Below are 17,500 nucleotides of genomic sequence, written 5' to 3'. Positions count from 1 at the left end.
CGAATTGCACTAACTGAAAATATAATATAATGCATTAACAGTGTTTGCATTTTTGGAAGATGCAATTTTATATGGTTGGATATTTAAGCTGTCACACACGGGTGTTGATGAAGATGACAGGATGTTCAATGTACGAATTTAAACCACTGAAACGTTAGAGGTGAATTTCCAAAGCGAAATATAATGGACCAAATATTATCAGTTGAATATTAAATACAAAATAAAAAAGCTGTATATTTTGGAACTGTACTTTGCAAGAGGAATATTAATTATTGAATTTTTAATTATGACATTTTGTTGGTCACGTGACGCCATGTGAGCAGACATGTGAGCACACTGCTAGTTTTTTTATTATTTTCATGTTATAATCCGGTGAGATTTGATAGAACCAGTTACATATTTGTTCTTTGAGGTAAACATGGCAAAGAAGTCCAAATCCTCGGGCCATGGAGACATTAAAAGACTGCAGACCGGGGACTCGATTTGGAAGGCATGGCCGGGAAATTCAGTAGCAACTGTCCAACATGTTTGATGCTGACAAAGGTTGTTACAGACTTGCAGGATCTCGCTGTTATATGTCGATCGATTACAGTGACGGAAACAAAATTCTCTGAGTTGGTCACAAGAGTGGCAGAAATTGAGAAACGAATCGATGATCTGGAGTCATCGGAAAGGGAATTATCTGTTAATCCGTTCGCGACTGAAATAGACGTGGAACATTTTTGGGAAAAACTGGAAGATCTCAAAAATAGGAGCCGAAGAAACAATGTCCGTAATGTTGGAATTCCTGAACATGAAGGTGGCAGAGATATGGTGTAAGAAACTCTTGCATCAACGGAAGATTGCTTTTGCACTGATGTTTCCGGCCAAACTGAGAATAGATGCTAAGGATGGCCGTTAAGTATTTATGTGTCCCAAACAAGCACTGTCCTTCAAAGAAACAATGGAGTGAGTAAACCATTGCGTGTTTCTTATGCGACACTCGACTGTCGGAGAAAGCTGGGCGCCATTTTTGTTTCTGTTTGGTTCTGCCTAGCGCTGGAGTTTGCTTTGTGGAATAACACTGCTTCAGGACAGTTGTGGATGAATCTGTTCGTTCCTTGTGTTTATGCCTCCTGTTGGCTGGAGTTTGGTTTGTGGAGTATTTTCTGTTGTGTCATTTTGACTTACAAAATTTGTATAGAAGCTTGAGCAATACTTGAGCAATCTGACGGAAAAGTTGTTGTGGGGACTCTCATATGCGTACATGGAATATTTTAGTTTAGAGGGATGGATGCCAGTTGGTGCTGTAGTACACAGGGTTAATGTGCACATTTATCTTTTTCTGTTTGTTTGGTTCGGGGGGAAGTTTGGGATTTGACTGTTGCACTAATGTTGGAATGTGGTTGTTATAATTTTGTTTTTGACACACAATATATTTTGTCTAATATATAAAAATGTCAAATGTTATTATGAGTGGATTGTCTCTTTCCACATGGAATGTGAACGGGTTGGGGCCCTGTGGAACGGAGGGGGGCAGGGCTGGTCGGAATATCGTGCGCCCGGTCCCCAATCGGCCTGATGAGGCGCGCGAGGGATAAAGGCGGCCGGTGACGATGGTTCGAGGGATAGATGGCTCGACCCCCTGTTATTTGCAGTACGAGAGGTCCCGCAAGCCTCTACAGGATTTTCCCCATTTGAGCTGCTGTATGGGCGGCGCCCACGCGGGGTGCTTGACGTCATCCGCGAAGCATGGGAGGAAGGACCTTTGACTAGTAAAAATGTAAAACAGTTAAAGGATGGGCAAGGAGGAGGCGAGAACCGGCTTGTCAATATAAATCATAATTTAATGAAACTCAAAACACACAAACATAAACGGACATGCCCGTAATTCTCTCACCCTCGAACCATCGTCACCGGCCGCCTTTATCCCTCGCGCGCCTCATCAGGCCGATTGGGGACCGGGCGCGCGATATTCCGACCGGCACCGCCCCCCTCCGCTCCACAGGCCCGTAAGAGGTTATTTCTCTTCTTAAACATAAGAAATATGATATAGTGTTTCTTCAAGAAATGCATCTTTCCCCGAGGGAAAATTTGGGCAGATATGGGGTGGACATGTTCTTTAGTGCTGGCTCGAGTAAGAGCAGGGGAGTCATTACATTGATAAATAAACATCTACAGTTCAAATGTCTCAAACAGATTAAAGATAAATTAGGAAGAATTATTGTTTTTTTAGCATTATAGTTTTCATCAGTCCATAAGATTTATTATAGAATAGATTTTTATATATATCTAAGTCCCTCCTTTAATCTGTTGTTGATCGCTCAATTGGAAACATCTTCGTCTCAGATCACACCCTGGTGAGTTTAGAGGTGTTGCATCATATGGATAAAAATAAAATCTAATAGTTGGTGCTTTAATGTTTCCCTTTTGCAAAATCCTGAATTCCAACTAATGTTAAAGGCTGAAATCAATGATCATATGGAGACTAACTGGTCCTCAGAGATAAACTTGGAGGAGCTTGGCGAGGTAATTAAGGCCTTGCCTACAGGAATGGAAAGCTTCCCCCAACCATGACACAAGCCTGGATCAGTCATGTGACACGTCCCATAGGTTGTTTGGCTAGTCAGCTTAAACAGAGAGTGAAACAGGAGCCGTCAAACGTTGTGTATCATAATTGATGCACACGGCTTTATAGGGTTAAATGTACAACCATATGAATTTTAGCATGAAAAATTAAGCATTTTTAAGCACATATCTATTGACCTCAGTTAAATGCATAAGTGTTCTAAGAACACAGCTGATCTATCTTTTATCCTACAGTTTGTCGACTGCACACCAACATATGGTTAAAAAACACGAGCTGAAATTAAAAATAGCTTTACATATTTAACACAGATCTAGTAATCTGCTTAAATGGGCAAAACGACAATCACAATCTTAATGTAAAAAGCTTAATTTAATGATCTCTCATGCGCCGATATAAACTCCACTTACAATGTGTGTTTTAAAGAAGGATTGTCCTTTGTTTTTTTCTTCTGCAAATAACTCTCATTTGTGTGTTCCTCATCTCTAGATTATTCGTTTAGATCAACAACATGGATAAATGATTATTGTTAAAAACAACTATGTAGAAATGAAACGAGCCGTGTTCATTATTATGTAAGGGTTGTTTCGGCTCATGAAACTCACCTGTGATTGCCGGGATGGTCGCTCAATCAGCCCAAAGTAACAAAATGTAAAGAATACTGTATACAAATCCACCGTTTAGACTGTGTATGGGTTTAGCTTGGAAAAGTGTGGAGGACAAAAATGACCTTTTTAAAGAGTGTGGGGGACGTGTTCCCCACGTCCCCCCGGGCTGCTACGCCCTTGTTTCAGCTGTTTGTCCTGAAAGGTTGCTATAATGTATATGCTGGTTGTTGTATGTTTGTAGGTTCGTGCCGTACTGTTCCAGTGACGTGTGGAGCGGCTCGGCAACAAAGACAGACCAGAGTAAAACACACACTCAACATCATTTATGAATGTTAATACCATGATTCATGATTACCATATTCAGATACATGCTATTTACATAGTACTCCAAAAACATCAAATACATTGGTATTACCTTGGTACATGTTTTTGTCTACTTTTTTGCCTCAATCTTGTGAGCTCCGTAGCTAGACAGCATTTATGGCCATCATGCTTGTTTGATTGGGGATGCCCAAAAATGCTGCCTAAGTAGGGAGCTCCCTAAGTATTGAGCTCATACAGTTCAGGTGCCATTTACATTCATGCCGTGTGTGTGTGTGTGTTCAGATGATTACGCGTTCATGGGTTCTTTGATCATTCAGGAGGTCATAAAGGATGTTTTGGCTAAAGGACTTGACAACGCTAAAGTTCTGCTGCTGGCGGGAAGCAGGTGAGTGAGAACAAAATAGTTTTTATGATGATTTGAGCATCCATTTAAATTTTATTTCAACAGAGAGTTCACCCAAAATGTAAAAAATCTGTATAGATTTTATTTCTTCTGTGAAAAACAAAAGCAGATGTTAGGTAAAATGTTAGCATCAGTCACCATTCACTTACACTGTATGGAAAAAAAACATGCAATGACAGTGAAAAGTGACTATTGTGTTCCACAGAAGAAAAAAAGTGATACAGGTTTGGAACAATATGAGGGTAAGTAATTGATGACAGAATTAGTATTTTGGGGTTAAGTGTGCCTTTAAAGGGGCTCTATTATGCAAAATGGACTTATACATAGTGTTTGTACATAAATGTGAGTCGGCAGTGTGTGTACTCAACCACCCTATAATGTTAAAAGTCTTTCTTATATTTCTATTCATCAAAAACAGTTTTCGTTTCTGCTCTAAAGTGAGGTCACGTTAGATCAGGCCACGCCCACGACCGGTGACGCTAAAATGAACCGCCGCGTTATGCAGAACGGACCACAAAACGGCGCCGCGGTATGCAGAAAAGGACCGCGACAGTTGGGCCAGTTGCTGTGTAAAATACCGGTCGATTTCTCTTCCAGTCCTGCCTCCGTTATTTACACTGTCAGTCATTTTGGTTCTGATGTGTTGTTGCTGTAGTATCCGAAGCATTATCTGTAACGACACAGCCCTCTTCCGGAAAGGGGGGCGGGTAGCAGCAGCTCATTTGCATTTAAAGGGACACACACAAAGTCAGCGTGTTTTTGATTCCACCCAATGAGGCGTTTATAACATGGTATAATAAATGATCCGTTCGGTATTTTGAGCTGAAACTTCACAGATGCATTCTGGGGACACCTGAGACTTATATTACATCTTATGAAAAGGGGCATAATAGATCTCCTTTAATCAAATTACACAGTAGCTTGTGAACAGTGTTATGTAATAGCCGATACTGTATGGCAAGCCAAATTGACATTTAATCACTATACCAGTAAATAAGTTTGATATTAAAGTGACATTATTACTTGCCGATATATCCTTTGTTTATATAAATAAATTGCAACAAAAAAACATCATTATTGATATCTGTAACTGCATTTTCAGTAGTAAAATTACACAATGATCTTTCATTCAGTCTAGTTCAAAACACAATTACTGATATCTATAATACATTTCTTACTAGTTAAAATGCAAATACACATATCAGCTATGTGCTTCTTACTAGTAAAAATTATCATTTTAATATAAATATTTAAATTGTTAATTGCAAATGTCCATTCCAGATGTAAAGTGATATTTTTTACTAATTTGTAAATGTATTTCAACTTTTATTATTTGGTATTTCAGATATCTGGAAATCAATTTCAGATATAAATATGAATAAAGTAATTAAAGTTGCCATTAGTGAAAAACTAATGACAGATATTATGTTTGAGTTAAATTGTTGATGTCAGGAATGGACTTTTGCACTAGTAACAATGTAACTACTGATTAATCTTTTTGTTTACAGAAATTCTTTAAAGATATCTTTATTTACTTTGTGAAAAAGTAAAATGTACTAGTGAAAATGCAGTGACATACTGTACATCAGTAATTATGTTTTTACTAGTTGAAATTTCACTTTTGATCACAAAAATGGCTATTTCCCCAAATAGTTCCTTTTTTATCAAGAATTATCATGTTTAATAGTGCAAATGCAATTACTCATTTAAAGAATTAGCTATTTTCAATAGTGGTATTTCCTGATTTTAAGGAGTTTTAACTACTAAAAATTTAATTATAGATGTCTATAATTCCTATCCTGTGCATGATTAAATATTTTCGGCTTGCCATATATTTTGAAATGATGTACGCTTTTGCATATGAACAGATGAACCAGCGACTGAACTCTATGTGTGTGTGTGTGTGTGTGTGTGTGTGTGTGTGTGTGTGTGTGTGTGTGTGTGTGTGTGTGTGTGTGTGTGTGTGTGTGTGTGTGTGTGTGTGTGTGTGTGTGTGTGTGTGTGTGTGTCAGTGCTGGCGGTACAGGTGTTCTGTTAAACGTGGACCATGTGGCGGAGCTGCTGAAGGATTTGGGTCATGGTTCAGTTCAGGTGCGAGGCCTCGCTGACTCTGGCTGGTTTCTGGATAATAAACAGTACCGAAACACAGACTGTATCGATTTGGTGAACTGTGCGCCGACTGATGCCATACAGAGAGGAATCAGGTGAGATACACACACACACACACACACGCACACACTCACACACACACACACACACTGATGTACTGTGTTTTGTGGTGTTCAGGTTTTGGGCCAGTGTGGTTCCAGAAAACTGTCGTCGGGCGTTCGAGGGTGAAGAGTGGAACTGTTTCTTCGGCTATAAAGTTCATCCCACACTGAAGAGTGAGTCAGGCTGACGCCTCGTGTGTCTCCAGCAGGAGTTATTGTTCATGACATTGAGGAGCATGTCTCTCGTCTCTCTCAGGGCCGGTGTTTGTGGTTCAGTGGTTGTTTGATGAAGCTCAACTGACCGTTGATAATATTCATCTGACTGGTCAGACTCTGCAGGAGGGACAGTGGAGATACATCCAGAATCTGGGCAATGAACTCAGAAACACCCTGAAAAACGTCCCGTAAGAGTTTCAACACTTTAAAGATCCTTTTGTTTTTGCAGCACAGCATCACATGTTCTCAGCTCACCACTGCTGACAAACTAATCACTGATTGGCTCTTTCATGCTTTGATTGACAGGGCCATGTTCGCTCCTGCCTGTTTGTCTCATGAGATCATCACTAGAAGGTTGGTATGCACATTCATCTTGTTCTTCATTTGTGTTGAGCAGACTTACATATTCTGCACATTGGTATGTTTGCAGTAGCATACTATTTATTACTCCCATACCATTACCCAAAGACCCCCCAATAAATATACCCTTAGTATTTAAATGTAACTCCAAATATAATTGCAACATTTCACTAGCCACCTGAAATCCATGAATAAATCTCTCTCTCTCTCTCTCTCTCTCTCTCTCTCTCTCTCTCTCTCGTGCACACTGATTTACCCTTGTGCACTTTTCGGTCATTTTTGACCGAAATCAATTTCGTTTCTTTAATAAAATTGGTATACTTTTGATCTGAGTTGCTCGAGGCTTGTTGACTTTACCTACATTCACCGCCTGTACACAAAACACATCTGGCCTGGATTGGATGCGTTTAGGCTCATGACACTTGTGTCGTTATAGGAAATGAATGGGCGAGACTATAACACAGAGCAATTTCAGAACACACACACAATTCAACAACCAGGATTGAATTAGTGCATCTCTGTAGCCATTCTTGTTTACATGACTGGAAAACTGCATTGCAATATTCCAGGTTTTCCAGGATGTGTGGGATATTGAAGTTAGTGTTTTAACATTCTTTCATCAAAATAACAAAAATGACACATTTATTGTTTTCGGTCGAAGTTGACCAGTGCACAAGGGTTCAGCATCATTGGGACGGTATAAACAAACTTCAGCGAAGAACAATGACATTATGTGGAGGAAGGATGTCAAAATCAGTTTAAGTCCCGTTTGGACCAAATGCCACCTTAATTAGTCAGAATAACACCATACACAGCACATACATGTTCTTCTGTCCTGATTGTACACTTCTTTAATAGCCACAACATTATAAGCACCTGTCTAATATTGTGTAGGTCCCCCTCGTGCCAGCAAAACAGCGCCAACCCGCATCTCAGATCAGCATTCAGAGATGATATTCTTCTCAATTGTACAGAGTGGTTATCTGAGTTACTGTAGACTCAAACTAGTCTGACCATTCTCTGTTGACCTCATCAACAAGTGTTTCATACACAGAACTGACACTCACTGGATGAGTTTTTGGCACCGTTCGGAGTAAATTCTAGAGACTGTTGTGTGTGAAAATCCCAGAAATACTCAAACCAGCCCGTCTGACACCAACAATCATGCATGTGATTATCTAATCAGCCAATCGTGTAAAATCATGCAGATATGGGTCAGGAGCTTCGGTTCATGTTCACATCAACCAAATGGAGCGTGGCATGATTGTGCCAATCCGGGTGGTGGAGGACAAGTGTCAGTCGCCTCCGCTTCTGAGACCGTCAATCCGCGCATCTGATCACGTGTATGACACCGCGGAGACTCACAGCATGTGGAGACTCATGCTACTCTCCACGATCCACACACAACTCACCACACGCCCCATTGAGAGAACCACTAATCACCACCACGAGGAGGTTACCCCATGTGACTCTACCCTCCCTAGCAACCGGCCCAATTTGGTTGCTTAGGAGACCTGGCTGGAGTCACTCAGCACGCCCTGGATTCGAACTCACGACTCCAGCGGTGATGTCAGCGTCAATGTCAGCGTCAATACTCGCTGAGATACACAGATCCCAAACAAAACATTTATAATAAGTATCAAAATCAGATAAATGATTAATTTTCCCAATAACTTAATAACACTCATGTGTACGATCTGGATTTTGTGCTTATTTAAAATGATATGTGTCGGGTAATTGGAGGAGCACTGCATCTTCACAGCTGGAATGTAAATTGCACTGAACTGGAATGTTCCGTTCTTCATTGAAGAGACGAGAATGTCGGAATTTCCACAACCATTATAATATAATTATATATACTATTCAAACATAGTCGTAGTGCATATTGTTTCACGAGTAGTCAAGTATACAGTGTACTACTATTATTCCCGTCTGAACACAGCTGCTGTATTTCATCTGCTCTCTTAAACAAATAACAATATACCTGAAATGTCTTTGTACAGTTATTGGATGGACATCCACGTGAAGGGTACGTCACTCCCGCGAGCGCTCCAGTGCTGGGACCGCAGCCTTCAAAACAGCCTCCGTAACCACGGCAACAGCAGCAGCATTCAGGCTCCGCCCAGGGGCTGTCCCTTGCACTTGATTGACAGTTGTCCGTGGCCCCACTGCAACCCGACATGCCCGACGATCCGAGACCAGCTGACGGGACAGGAAGTGAGCGTCATCCCGTTCCTCACACACCTGGGCTTCGACGTGCAGCGGATGGCACAACAGCAGGGCATGGACCCCAACAAACTACTGGCCATGCTTAGTAACGGCACCTGAGATGGGATAATACAGGAGCACAATTCTCCATATTCTACAGACTGATGACAGCGTCCTCTGATGGTCATTCAATGAACTGCAGGAAAAACACACGGGACTTTTTTTGTCTCTGAAGATGGATGGACGGCTGGTGCCAATAATAACGAGCACTTTCTCAGAACAGCGCCACTAAGCTGCATAAAAGAACATAAACTGGATATATGGACAAACCGGTCACATGTATAAGCACACTTTAGTGTTTATCCTGTCATGTGACTGCAGAATATTTATATACAGCTTTTATTTTGTGATTTGTTCAAACAGACGACAGACATAAGCTACATGCTTATTTATTCTATGTAGAGCATATTTATGAGTGTTTTGAGCTGTTAAGTGTACATACACATTGCCGTTTCGTTTGCATGCCATTGTAAAACATATTAACTATACATTATAATCGTAAGTAAAAAGTGCATTTTCTGTATTGAAATCTTTCTACTAAGATAAACATAGAATCACTTAAAAAAAGAGGTAAAGTTTAATTAAAAAAGGTTTATTAAAAAATGACTTTCTGAAAATACTCAATATAAAAAAGATCCAGTTTTTGAGAGAGGGACAGAAATATAACAGTCATGTTCACAGTAATGTTAAGTTTCGTAATGATAAATATTACACCGTCACCAAAATAAAGGGTGAATTTCACAGAATTACCTAAAAACCATCTAAACTCTCCGTGTCTCTCACTCTTGCTCCTGTTCAACAGTATAATTCTACATCAGCCACAGATTTCAGAGCTGTCGGGACATAATCACAGTACATTGGCATCTCTACATTCACGTGTGCCTGGAAATCCTTCCTGGAGTTTGAGCGAGTGAACTGTGACGTTCAGCGTGTCTTTCACGATTACAGAGTTCTCCACTTGTGCTCGGTCTGGTGTCCTATGAGCCACATGTTTTCTAGTGTGTTTCCATGTTACAGGTCGACAGGAAGCTGCTGGACGTCACCGATGGTAAAGAACTCATGAAGAGCTGGAGTCCTGGAACGAGACGACAAACAACAACGTCACAAATAACACTCACAAAGCACCAAACACGAGTTCAAATTTGTTTCAATGAGTGTATAAAGCGAAAGCTGAAGTGTGTCATTTCTACACAACCAAATAAAGTTGCAAAACACACGGTACTGGTCCAAAACTCTGACATTAATAGGATAAAGAGATAGTCACGCCCCAATCTCACACCATTGGTTGCTGTGTTGGGTGTAATCTGATTACTTTAGTCAAAAATTAGTGTAACATTACATAGTAAATTGTAGTAATCAGATTAGTTGCTGACTTTCCATTCTTTTGAGTAAATTTTGGGGGTTAAATATTTCTAAAATGGTATGTCAAAGATTAGAACAGAAAATATATACATCATTAAAAATATATATTTAAACTGTTTTAGAAAGGAATGTAAAAATAATCAGTATTGTGACTTCTCTGATCACATAAGCTGAATAAACTTTATCGCAGTAATTAGTCAGTTGTAGTTGATTACTTTAAGTAATCCCCTACATGTGGATATTGTTGGCGTTTGAATGACAAATGCTTATGTTCCTCATGTTGTAAGTCGATTTGGAAAATTAACTTGCGAATGCTTCACTTTTAGTGCAATAAAGCTGCATATTAACCTGGAATACAAGAAAGTATTTTAACTAGTGCTGTCAGTCGATTACAGTCTCGATCAATCACATCGTGTTTTTTGTAGTTCGTTGCGATTAATCGCAGATCTTGAAAGTGCTGGAATTTGACACTATAAACACTTTTCTTGTCAAAATTAATTTATTTCCATTTTAGGAAAAAAAAACAAAAAACAATATGTAACAATATAATGCTTTATTAACATTATCCAAACAAAGTCTTCCACAATATAAACATAGAAATGCACTAAAATATCACCAATTCAAGAAACATTTAATGTTTCCCAAAGTCGAAGTGGGAGTTTGGCTAACTGAAAGAACTAGTTTCCCCAAAGGTTGCATATTTATTGCTATTAGCATTAAATCACTTAAACTCTTCACAATATTGATCTGCCTGTAGACTAACAGCAATCGTGAAGCTGCGCACCTTACAGAGACTGAAAAATACTTGATTTCTATCACAAGTCCCATGTGTGCTTGTTTTCTACATCAAATTGCACTAAGAGCTTCTTTCTCCATAATCTTATCACTGAGAGGGAAGCGCTGTCAGTGATTCTGTCATTTATTGAGATAACCTCCATCTATCATAGGAGAGAGTGTAACGGTCAACTAGCGTGTTATGACAGGACTGCCCATATAATGTCTACAGGACCGCCGCGTTATGCTGTTTTATGCTATGCTTGTAGTCTCCCATTGGCAAAAGGGCTCTGGCGCTGATGTGTGTGTGTTTGTGACGTGTGCGTCAGTGTAATGAGACACATTACAAAGGTTTTGCTGTTCACACCAGTGTTTATGCTGTCTTACCGGTAAATGCGTTAATCGCGATGAATAAAAATGAACGCATCAAATTACTTTTATTAATCACATGCGTTAATTCTGACAGCTCTAATTTTAACATCCGAAAAAAATTATACACTTCAGCTTTAAATAAAATTGTAATTTAATCGCCAGAAACAAATAGGCTGGTTGTATTTGACTCTTTCCAACAACATATGACTTGTGTGTACCTTGCTGGCTCCTCTAACGTGGCGTGGTGAAACTGTTCGTCTCTGTTCATGAATGTGTTGCAGTCGTATGATGAGAAACTTTTTATCTTCTCCCTCCTGATTGGAGAGAAAATATCAGGACAGGAAGTGATGTCACGATACATCCAGAATCAGGCCTTCTATGAATAAACATGATTGTATTTATCTATATTTTAAGTGATTTAGAGTCTCACATTTTCAATCTGTTCCTGAAGGAGCTCGATGATCTTCCTCTGTCCATCCACCACCTGACTGTGAAAGTAAATCACGATTCTACACAAACACAGAGAGACACTGTAATCAACGTTCATGTTGTCATGAAGATCTCTTTTAAAAGACTCTAGAGTTTCTAGTTTAGAGGAGCATCTGAGCATGAACAGAAGATACTCACATGAAGATGCCAGCAGACAGGAAGAGGAAGAGCGGGTTCTCCACCAGGTGTGCGTGCGCCCAGCTGAGCCAGGACAGGTTCTTATTGGCCTCTGCCAGCTGCTGCACCCACAATTTCCCGGCCTGGAACATGGTATTCAAACCCTGGAATGGGCCGCAGCTTTTAGACGGCTTTATCCTGGATGAGTTTGAAAGAGTTTAAGTGGAATTTTCCAGATTAAATATTCAGTTTACAAACATGTTTACAGAAAATACTCTTACAATGGAAGTTTATGGGGCAAGTGTAATGGAGTGTAGAAAAGCAGAAGGTTTTCTTAAAGCATTAACATCAATTCTTCAGAAATAAATGTATGATTTTTGAGTTGTGAAATATTTGAATTGTCCTTCTGAAATGGGACTACTTTTCTAGGCGGATTGATTTCTATTTAACCTGTTGATGAACGCCCCCTTTTTGAGCAAACCATGACCATGAAAATGACCTGAACTTAAATGGTTGTATTTACGGGACCCTTTGGAGTTTGGACACGGTTGTAGCATCTTTTGAAAGAGACACTTTGCTCTTTATTTCCCAAGTTTCAGAATTAATATATGTTGTTATTTATTAAAGTTAGAGAAGCTGAAGTTTATATTAAATGGAAATATTTTGTGCTGAACACAAAAAAACAATACTAAAAGTGGCAAGACAACCCAGAAATACAACGTTCTCAAAGTCACGAGTCTGAAGAAGTTACGTGTCAAATTTGAAGATGATTTAATAATAAATGAGGCTCCTGCAGCTTTTTTCTCTGTAAAATCACTGGAAGCGTATAGAGTCAAATAAAGGTTTGTAAATTGTCGTTTTGAAATGGGATTACTTTTGTAGGTGGATGAACTTCTATGTAACTGTTACTAATATAAAAAGCTTTACAGACACAGTGCTGTATCTCACAGAAATAGCAAGTGAAAGCAGGTGAAAATCTACACATACGTCCACATGGTGTACGTGACGCACACGGCAGCGCCCAGAAAAGAGGGGAAGCAGAGCAGCGTGATGAAGATGGTGGTCATCTGACTGGCGCGCCACGGTTTACCAGATGCCTGACAGTTCATCATCAGACTCACCTACAGGAAACACACGACAAGAACACAGAGAAATGTAGAGTGGAGAAGTGTGAACCATTTCATGAATCAATTCACTCAGAGGATTCATTTCAATGAGTCAAGTGATTTATGAATCGGTTCAGTTGAATCATTAAAACAGTTGACTTGTTCACGAATCAGACATAACTATATAACATATGATGATTCTGAAGGTGATGAAGAGCAACAAACCTTCTTTATGTAGAAGAGAAACAGCAGTTTAATAATCTGAACCGCAGGTAACAGAGGGGAAAACAGCACACCCAACCTACAGCAACACACACACGACTGTGAACTTCTGTTGCTATGAAAACATCTTCAGAACTATTAACAGTGTAACGGTGAGATTATGATGGGATAGCGTTACCAGGCGAGAGTCTGTCCATAGATAAGCTCTAGAACGTTCCGTGCGATATCAAACTTTGGTTTCCTTTTCCTCTTCAGAGCTCTCTGAGAAAACAACCTGAGAAAGAAATACAGAACTAAAGAGATCACACAACACCAAACATAATTCATATGCACAGCAGTGTATGAGGGAAAGAAATGAACTTTACAATACTTTCACAATGGTTTATAATACACCTTACACCGATCAGCCACAACATTAAAACCACCTGCAGGTCACATAATCATTGTCATATTTTATATATTTATATTTAAAACTTTAAAATGTAAATGCCTTATAATAATTTATAATAAACAGCATGTTTTCATAAATAACTGTACGCACATTTATAATACAATTTACTACTCATCTATATATATATTTTACCTTGAGAGAGATATTGATTTGAACCCTTTAAGCTTGGATTGACCAACGAACGATTGAAAGAATTGTCAAAGTATTAATAACTTCAGTCTTGAACAACACAATATAAGTATCGTCTGAAAGTTTATAAGCTCTACTTTATAATGCATGCAGACATTATGAGCAAAACTGAACAAGTGCTTTGAAATCTGCAGATAAATCAGAAGTGCTCCGTTTTGATAATTTATTAAATATTTTTCACAGCACATATCAGTAAAAACATAAGTCATCAAATATTCATGTGTCATATGTTGTTGGAAATCTCTCAGAGTAAAATACAACCAGACTATTTGTTTTACTCAACGACAAAAATATAGTGAGTAACAGCTAAATATATGTCTTTGACAATTATGTTGCTGTTGCTTATATGCTGCGTTTTCACTTATAACTATAAACAGAACATAAAATATGACATATGATTATTTAGAGTCTGTGATTATCTTTCAATGGAGTCCACACACAAGATAATCAGATGTATAGATCATTAGATAATCCACATGAAGCACAACGTTACATATGACCACCAGGAGATGGCGCCAAATACATGACACAGACTCAATGATGACTCAAATGACACAGAATGAAACTCATTCTGTGAAATCTCATGAGTAAAATCATGTCTGCATGCTATGCAAACCTTTAGTCATTGTTGTGTTTGCATGTGTAATTAGTTCTTATGTACAATTATTATCTTTTATTTGTTTGGAGAAGTTTTTAAACATTAGGATAAATTATCTTTGTAATGTTATAACTTGTGATTGCTTTGTCGTATCAACGCAAACATTTTCTCAGATACAGTTGTGATGATTCGGAACAAAACAAAAGCTTTTCGGGGCCGCCTCATTTACGCGCATGGATATAAAATGTCAAACAAGAAAATAAGAAAAAAGGAAAAAAGAAAATTCCAGCTGAGTCTCTCAGAATGTATCATAATCTATATAATTATAATAACTGAAAGGTTTTCTTTACAATGACACCAAACACTAGTTATAAACCTTTAATTATTATTATGTCATTGAAACAGGAAATCTTTAAAAACACTTTCAGATCTTAAAGGGTTAAACACATAATAAATCCCCAATGTCAGTTATTTCATGTTATAATGCATCATACTATAATTATACAATTATATTGTATTCTGACTTTGGCTGCAATTATTTAAGAACTATCGTAGCCTTCAGAAGACTTGGAATAAGTTCAATGAAGTACATTTTTCACTTTAAGCTTTAAAATGAGTCGCTATCAACTGCTATTATATTGAAATCAACAAACTAAATTCCTCCTTTTCTATTCCTAAAAAAAAAAAACTCATAAGGGTTTAGAACAACATGAGGTTGAGTAAATGATGACAGAATCTTCATTGTTTGCTAAAAACACTGTCAGCACGGTTTTCCATTTTTATAAACTCATCATTCTGGTTTCAGGTGTTGATGTAGAAAGTTCCAGAAAGCATCTCACCTCCACAGAAACTCTCCGAAGAACGTGTTGAGCATCATGAAGATAAAGTCCATTAGAAGGAAACGGTACAACTCCTGCCCGACAAAACTCTCCCAGCACTGACAACAACACAAACACCATCAAACACACAAACCAGCATCACGACAGACACCAGCAGCCGTCACAGACGTGTCTCACCTGTAATCCCAGACTCTGAGGGTCTGACGCCACTCGCCCCAGCCAATGATAACACAGCACCCCCAAAACACTCACTTTCAACAACAAGTTCCTGTGAGAAACAGGAAGTGAGAACTTCAGAAAGAAATAATGCTCCACATTTCTTTCAATTTAACATTCACGAACACAACGTTTAAAATAATTCAACAGTTCCTGAAGTAAAAAATAAAAGCGTTTTACCTGCCGATGGAGATGTAATTGAGCACGATGGGAGAATCGTACTCCTCCATCCAGGCCACAGCGTTGAAGAACCCAGGCAGGAGCAGATTAATGCTGGACACGACGACAGGAAGTGCCAACAGACTCGCCTCCTTCAGTAACAGATCGCTAGACGAGCTTGTGTTCGAGCTAGCGGTAATCTTCAATTGCTGAGAAATAATGAGACGATAAGGGAGACAAGACAAGTTTGACCAAAATCATATTTGAATGTTAGAGAGATTATACATCATGATTACAGTATACACACACAATATGCTAACACCTTCATGAGTCTCAGTCAGCAGGGGGCAGTAAACTCCAGCCGAACATGAGTGTGTATGTAGATGCATCCTTTGAAAAGTGTTCGCAATAAGACTACCTCGGACAGATTGACGAAACAGTTGCAGGATTGATCACTATGGATGTACTTCAATACTGATATTCAATAACATGGAAAAAACAATACAGCATATTGTCTTCTAAAGCCACTTTTGTGTGGTCTTATCAACGGTGTACTCTTCAGACACAATAATGTAATGCATTTTAATTATGTGACTTATTACATTTTAATATATATTAGATTTAAAAGTGCTTTAAGTCCATTAAAATATGTAATCTCATAATTTTTTGTAGTTCATCGCGATTAATCGCAGATTTTGAAAGTGCTGGAATTTGACACTATAAACACTTTTCTGGTCAAAATAAATTTATTTCCATTTTAGGAAAGAAAAAAAACAATATGTAACAATATAATGCTTTATTAACATTATCCAAACAAAGCCTTCCACAATATAAACATAGAAATGCACTAAAATAGCGCTGGCATGCTTCACCACGGCTCTCGTGTAAATGGAAAACGGCTGTGCACATGAGAGGCGGCAAGATCACAAGCAAAGCCTGCCGCCCACCGCGTCCATGTAAAACCACCTTAAGTGTGAGTTTGACAAACTGAAAGAACTAGTTTCCCCATAGGTTGCATATTCATAGCAATACGCATTAAATCTCTTAAAGTCTCCACAATATTAATCAGCCGGTAGACTGCGGCTATCTGCTTTCCAACAGCAATCGTGAAGCTGCATTCATGATTCGTGTCAGAGCGTCAAACGCTGCTTTGAAACTCCACATAAAAAGCACTTGCATACAAAAATGTCTCATTCTGCATTTTTGGTTATATTAATTAGGATTTGACGTGCTTGTGTGGTCATTTAAATGCACCTTACAAGTCCCATCTGGGCTTGTTTTATACATAAAATTGAAAATAGAGAAAGAGCTTCTTTCTCCATAATCTTATCACTGAGAGGGAAGCGCTGTCAGTGATTCTGTCATTTATTGAGATAACCTCCATCTATCATAGGAGAGAGTGTAACGGTCAACTAGCGTGTTATGACAGGACTGCCCATATAATGTCTACAGGACCGCCGCGTTATGCTGTTTTATGCTACGCTTGTAGTCTCCCATTGGTGGTGATGTGTGTGTGTTTGTGACGTGTGCGTCAGTGTAATGAGACACATTACAAAGGTTTTGCCGTTCACACCAGTGTTTATGCTGTCTTACCGGTAAATGAGTTAAACTTTAATTAACGGCATGCATTAAAATCTCATTTAAAATGATA

The 17,500-nt window shown here is 38.8% G+C and overlaps 2 protein-coding genes across 2 annotated transcripts in view; one reads left to right on the top strand and one right to left on the bottom strand.

Moving 5' to 3' along the window:
• The window catches only part of LOC127626120 (palmitoleoyl-protein carboxylesterase notum1a-like), a 25,405-nt gene extending 15,690 nt beyond the window's left edge, over positions 1-9,715 (top strand). Inside the window, exons 5-11 of the mRNA XM_052101687.1 lie at positions 3,416-3,474; positions 3,781-3,883; positions 5,914-6,105; positions 6,188-6,285; positions 6,368-6,515; positions 6,634-6,681; positions 8,691-9,715. Coding sequence (XP_051957647.1) covers positions 3,416-3,474; positions 3,781-3,883; positions 5,914-6,105; positions 6,188-6,285; positions 6,368-6,515; positions 6,634-6,681; positions 8,691-9,015 — 973 coding nt within the window. The 3' untranslated portion in view covers positions 9,016-9,715. The remainder of the gene's footprint in view (positions 1-3,415; positions 3,475-3,780; positions 3,884-5,913; positions 6,106-6,187; positions 6,286-6,367; positions 6,516-6,633; positions 6,682-8,690) is intronic.
• Positions 9,055-17,500, bottom strand: part of LOC127626106 (transmembrane channel-like protein 6) — a 38,802-nt gene continuing 30,356 nt past the window's right edge. Inside the window, exons 12-21 of the mRNA XM_052101669.1 lie at positions 15,871-16,058; positions 15,652-15,742; positions 15,475-15,572; positions 13,576-13,671; positions 13,401-13,476; positions 13,057-13,190; positions 12,091-12,267; positions 11,894-11,972; positions 11,682-11,777; positions 9,055-10,030 (exon numbers count right to left, since the gene is read on the bottom strand). Of these exons, the coding sequence (XP_051957629.1) occupies positions 10,013-10,030; positions 11,682-11,777; positions 11,894-11,972; positions 12,091-12,267; positions 13,057-13,190; positions 13,401-13,476; positions 13,576-13,671; positions 15,475-15,572; positions 15,652-15,742; positions 15,871-16,058 (1,053 nt within the window). The 3' untranslated portion in view covers positions 9,055-10,012. The remainder of the gene's footprint in view (positions 10,031-11,681; positions 11,778-11,893; positions 11,973-12,090; positions 12,268-13,056; positions 13,191-13,400; positions 13,477-13,575; positions 13,672-15,474; positions 15,573-15,651; positions 15,743-15,870; positions 16,059-17,500) is intronic.

This window comes from Xyrauchen texanus, chromosome 32, assembly GCF_025860055.1.
Source record: "Xyrauchen texanus isolate HMW12.3.18 chromosome 32, RBS_HiC_50CHRs, whole genome shotgun sequence".
In the NCBI taxonomy this organism is placed as follows: domain Eukaryota; kingdom Metazoa; phylum Chordata; class Actinopteri; order Cypriniformes; family Catostomidae; genus Xyrauchen; species Xyrauchen texanus.
Note: the sequence above shows the minus strand (reverse complement) of the source record. Positions and strands in the feature narration are given on the sequence as shown.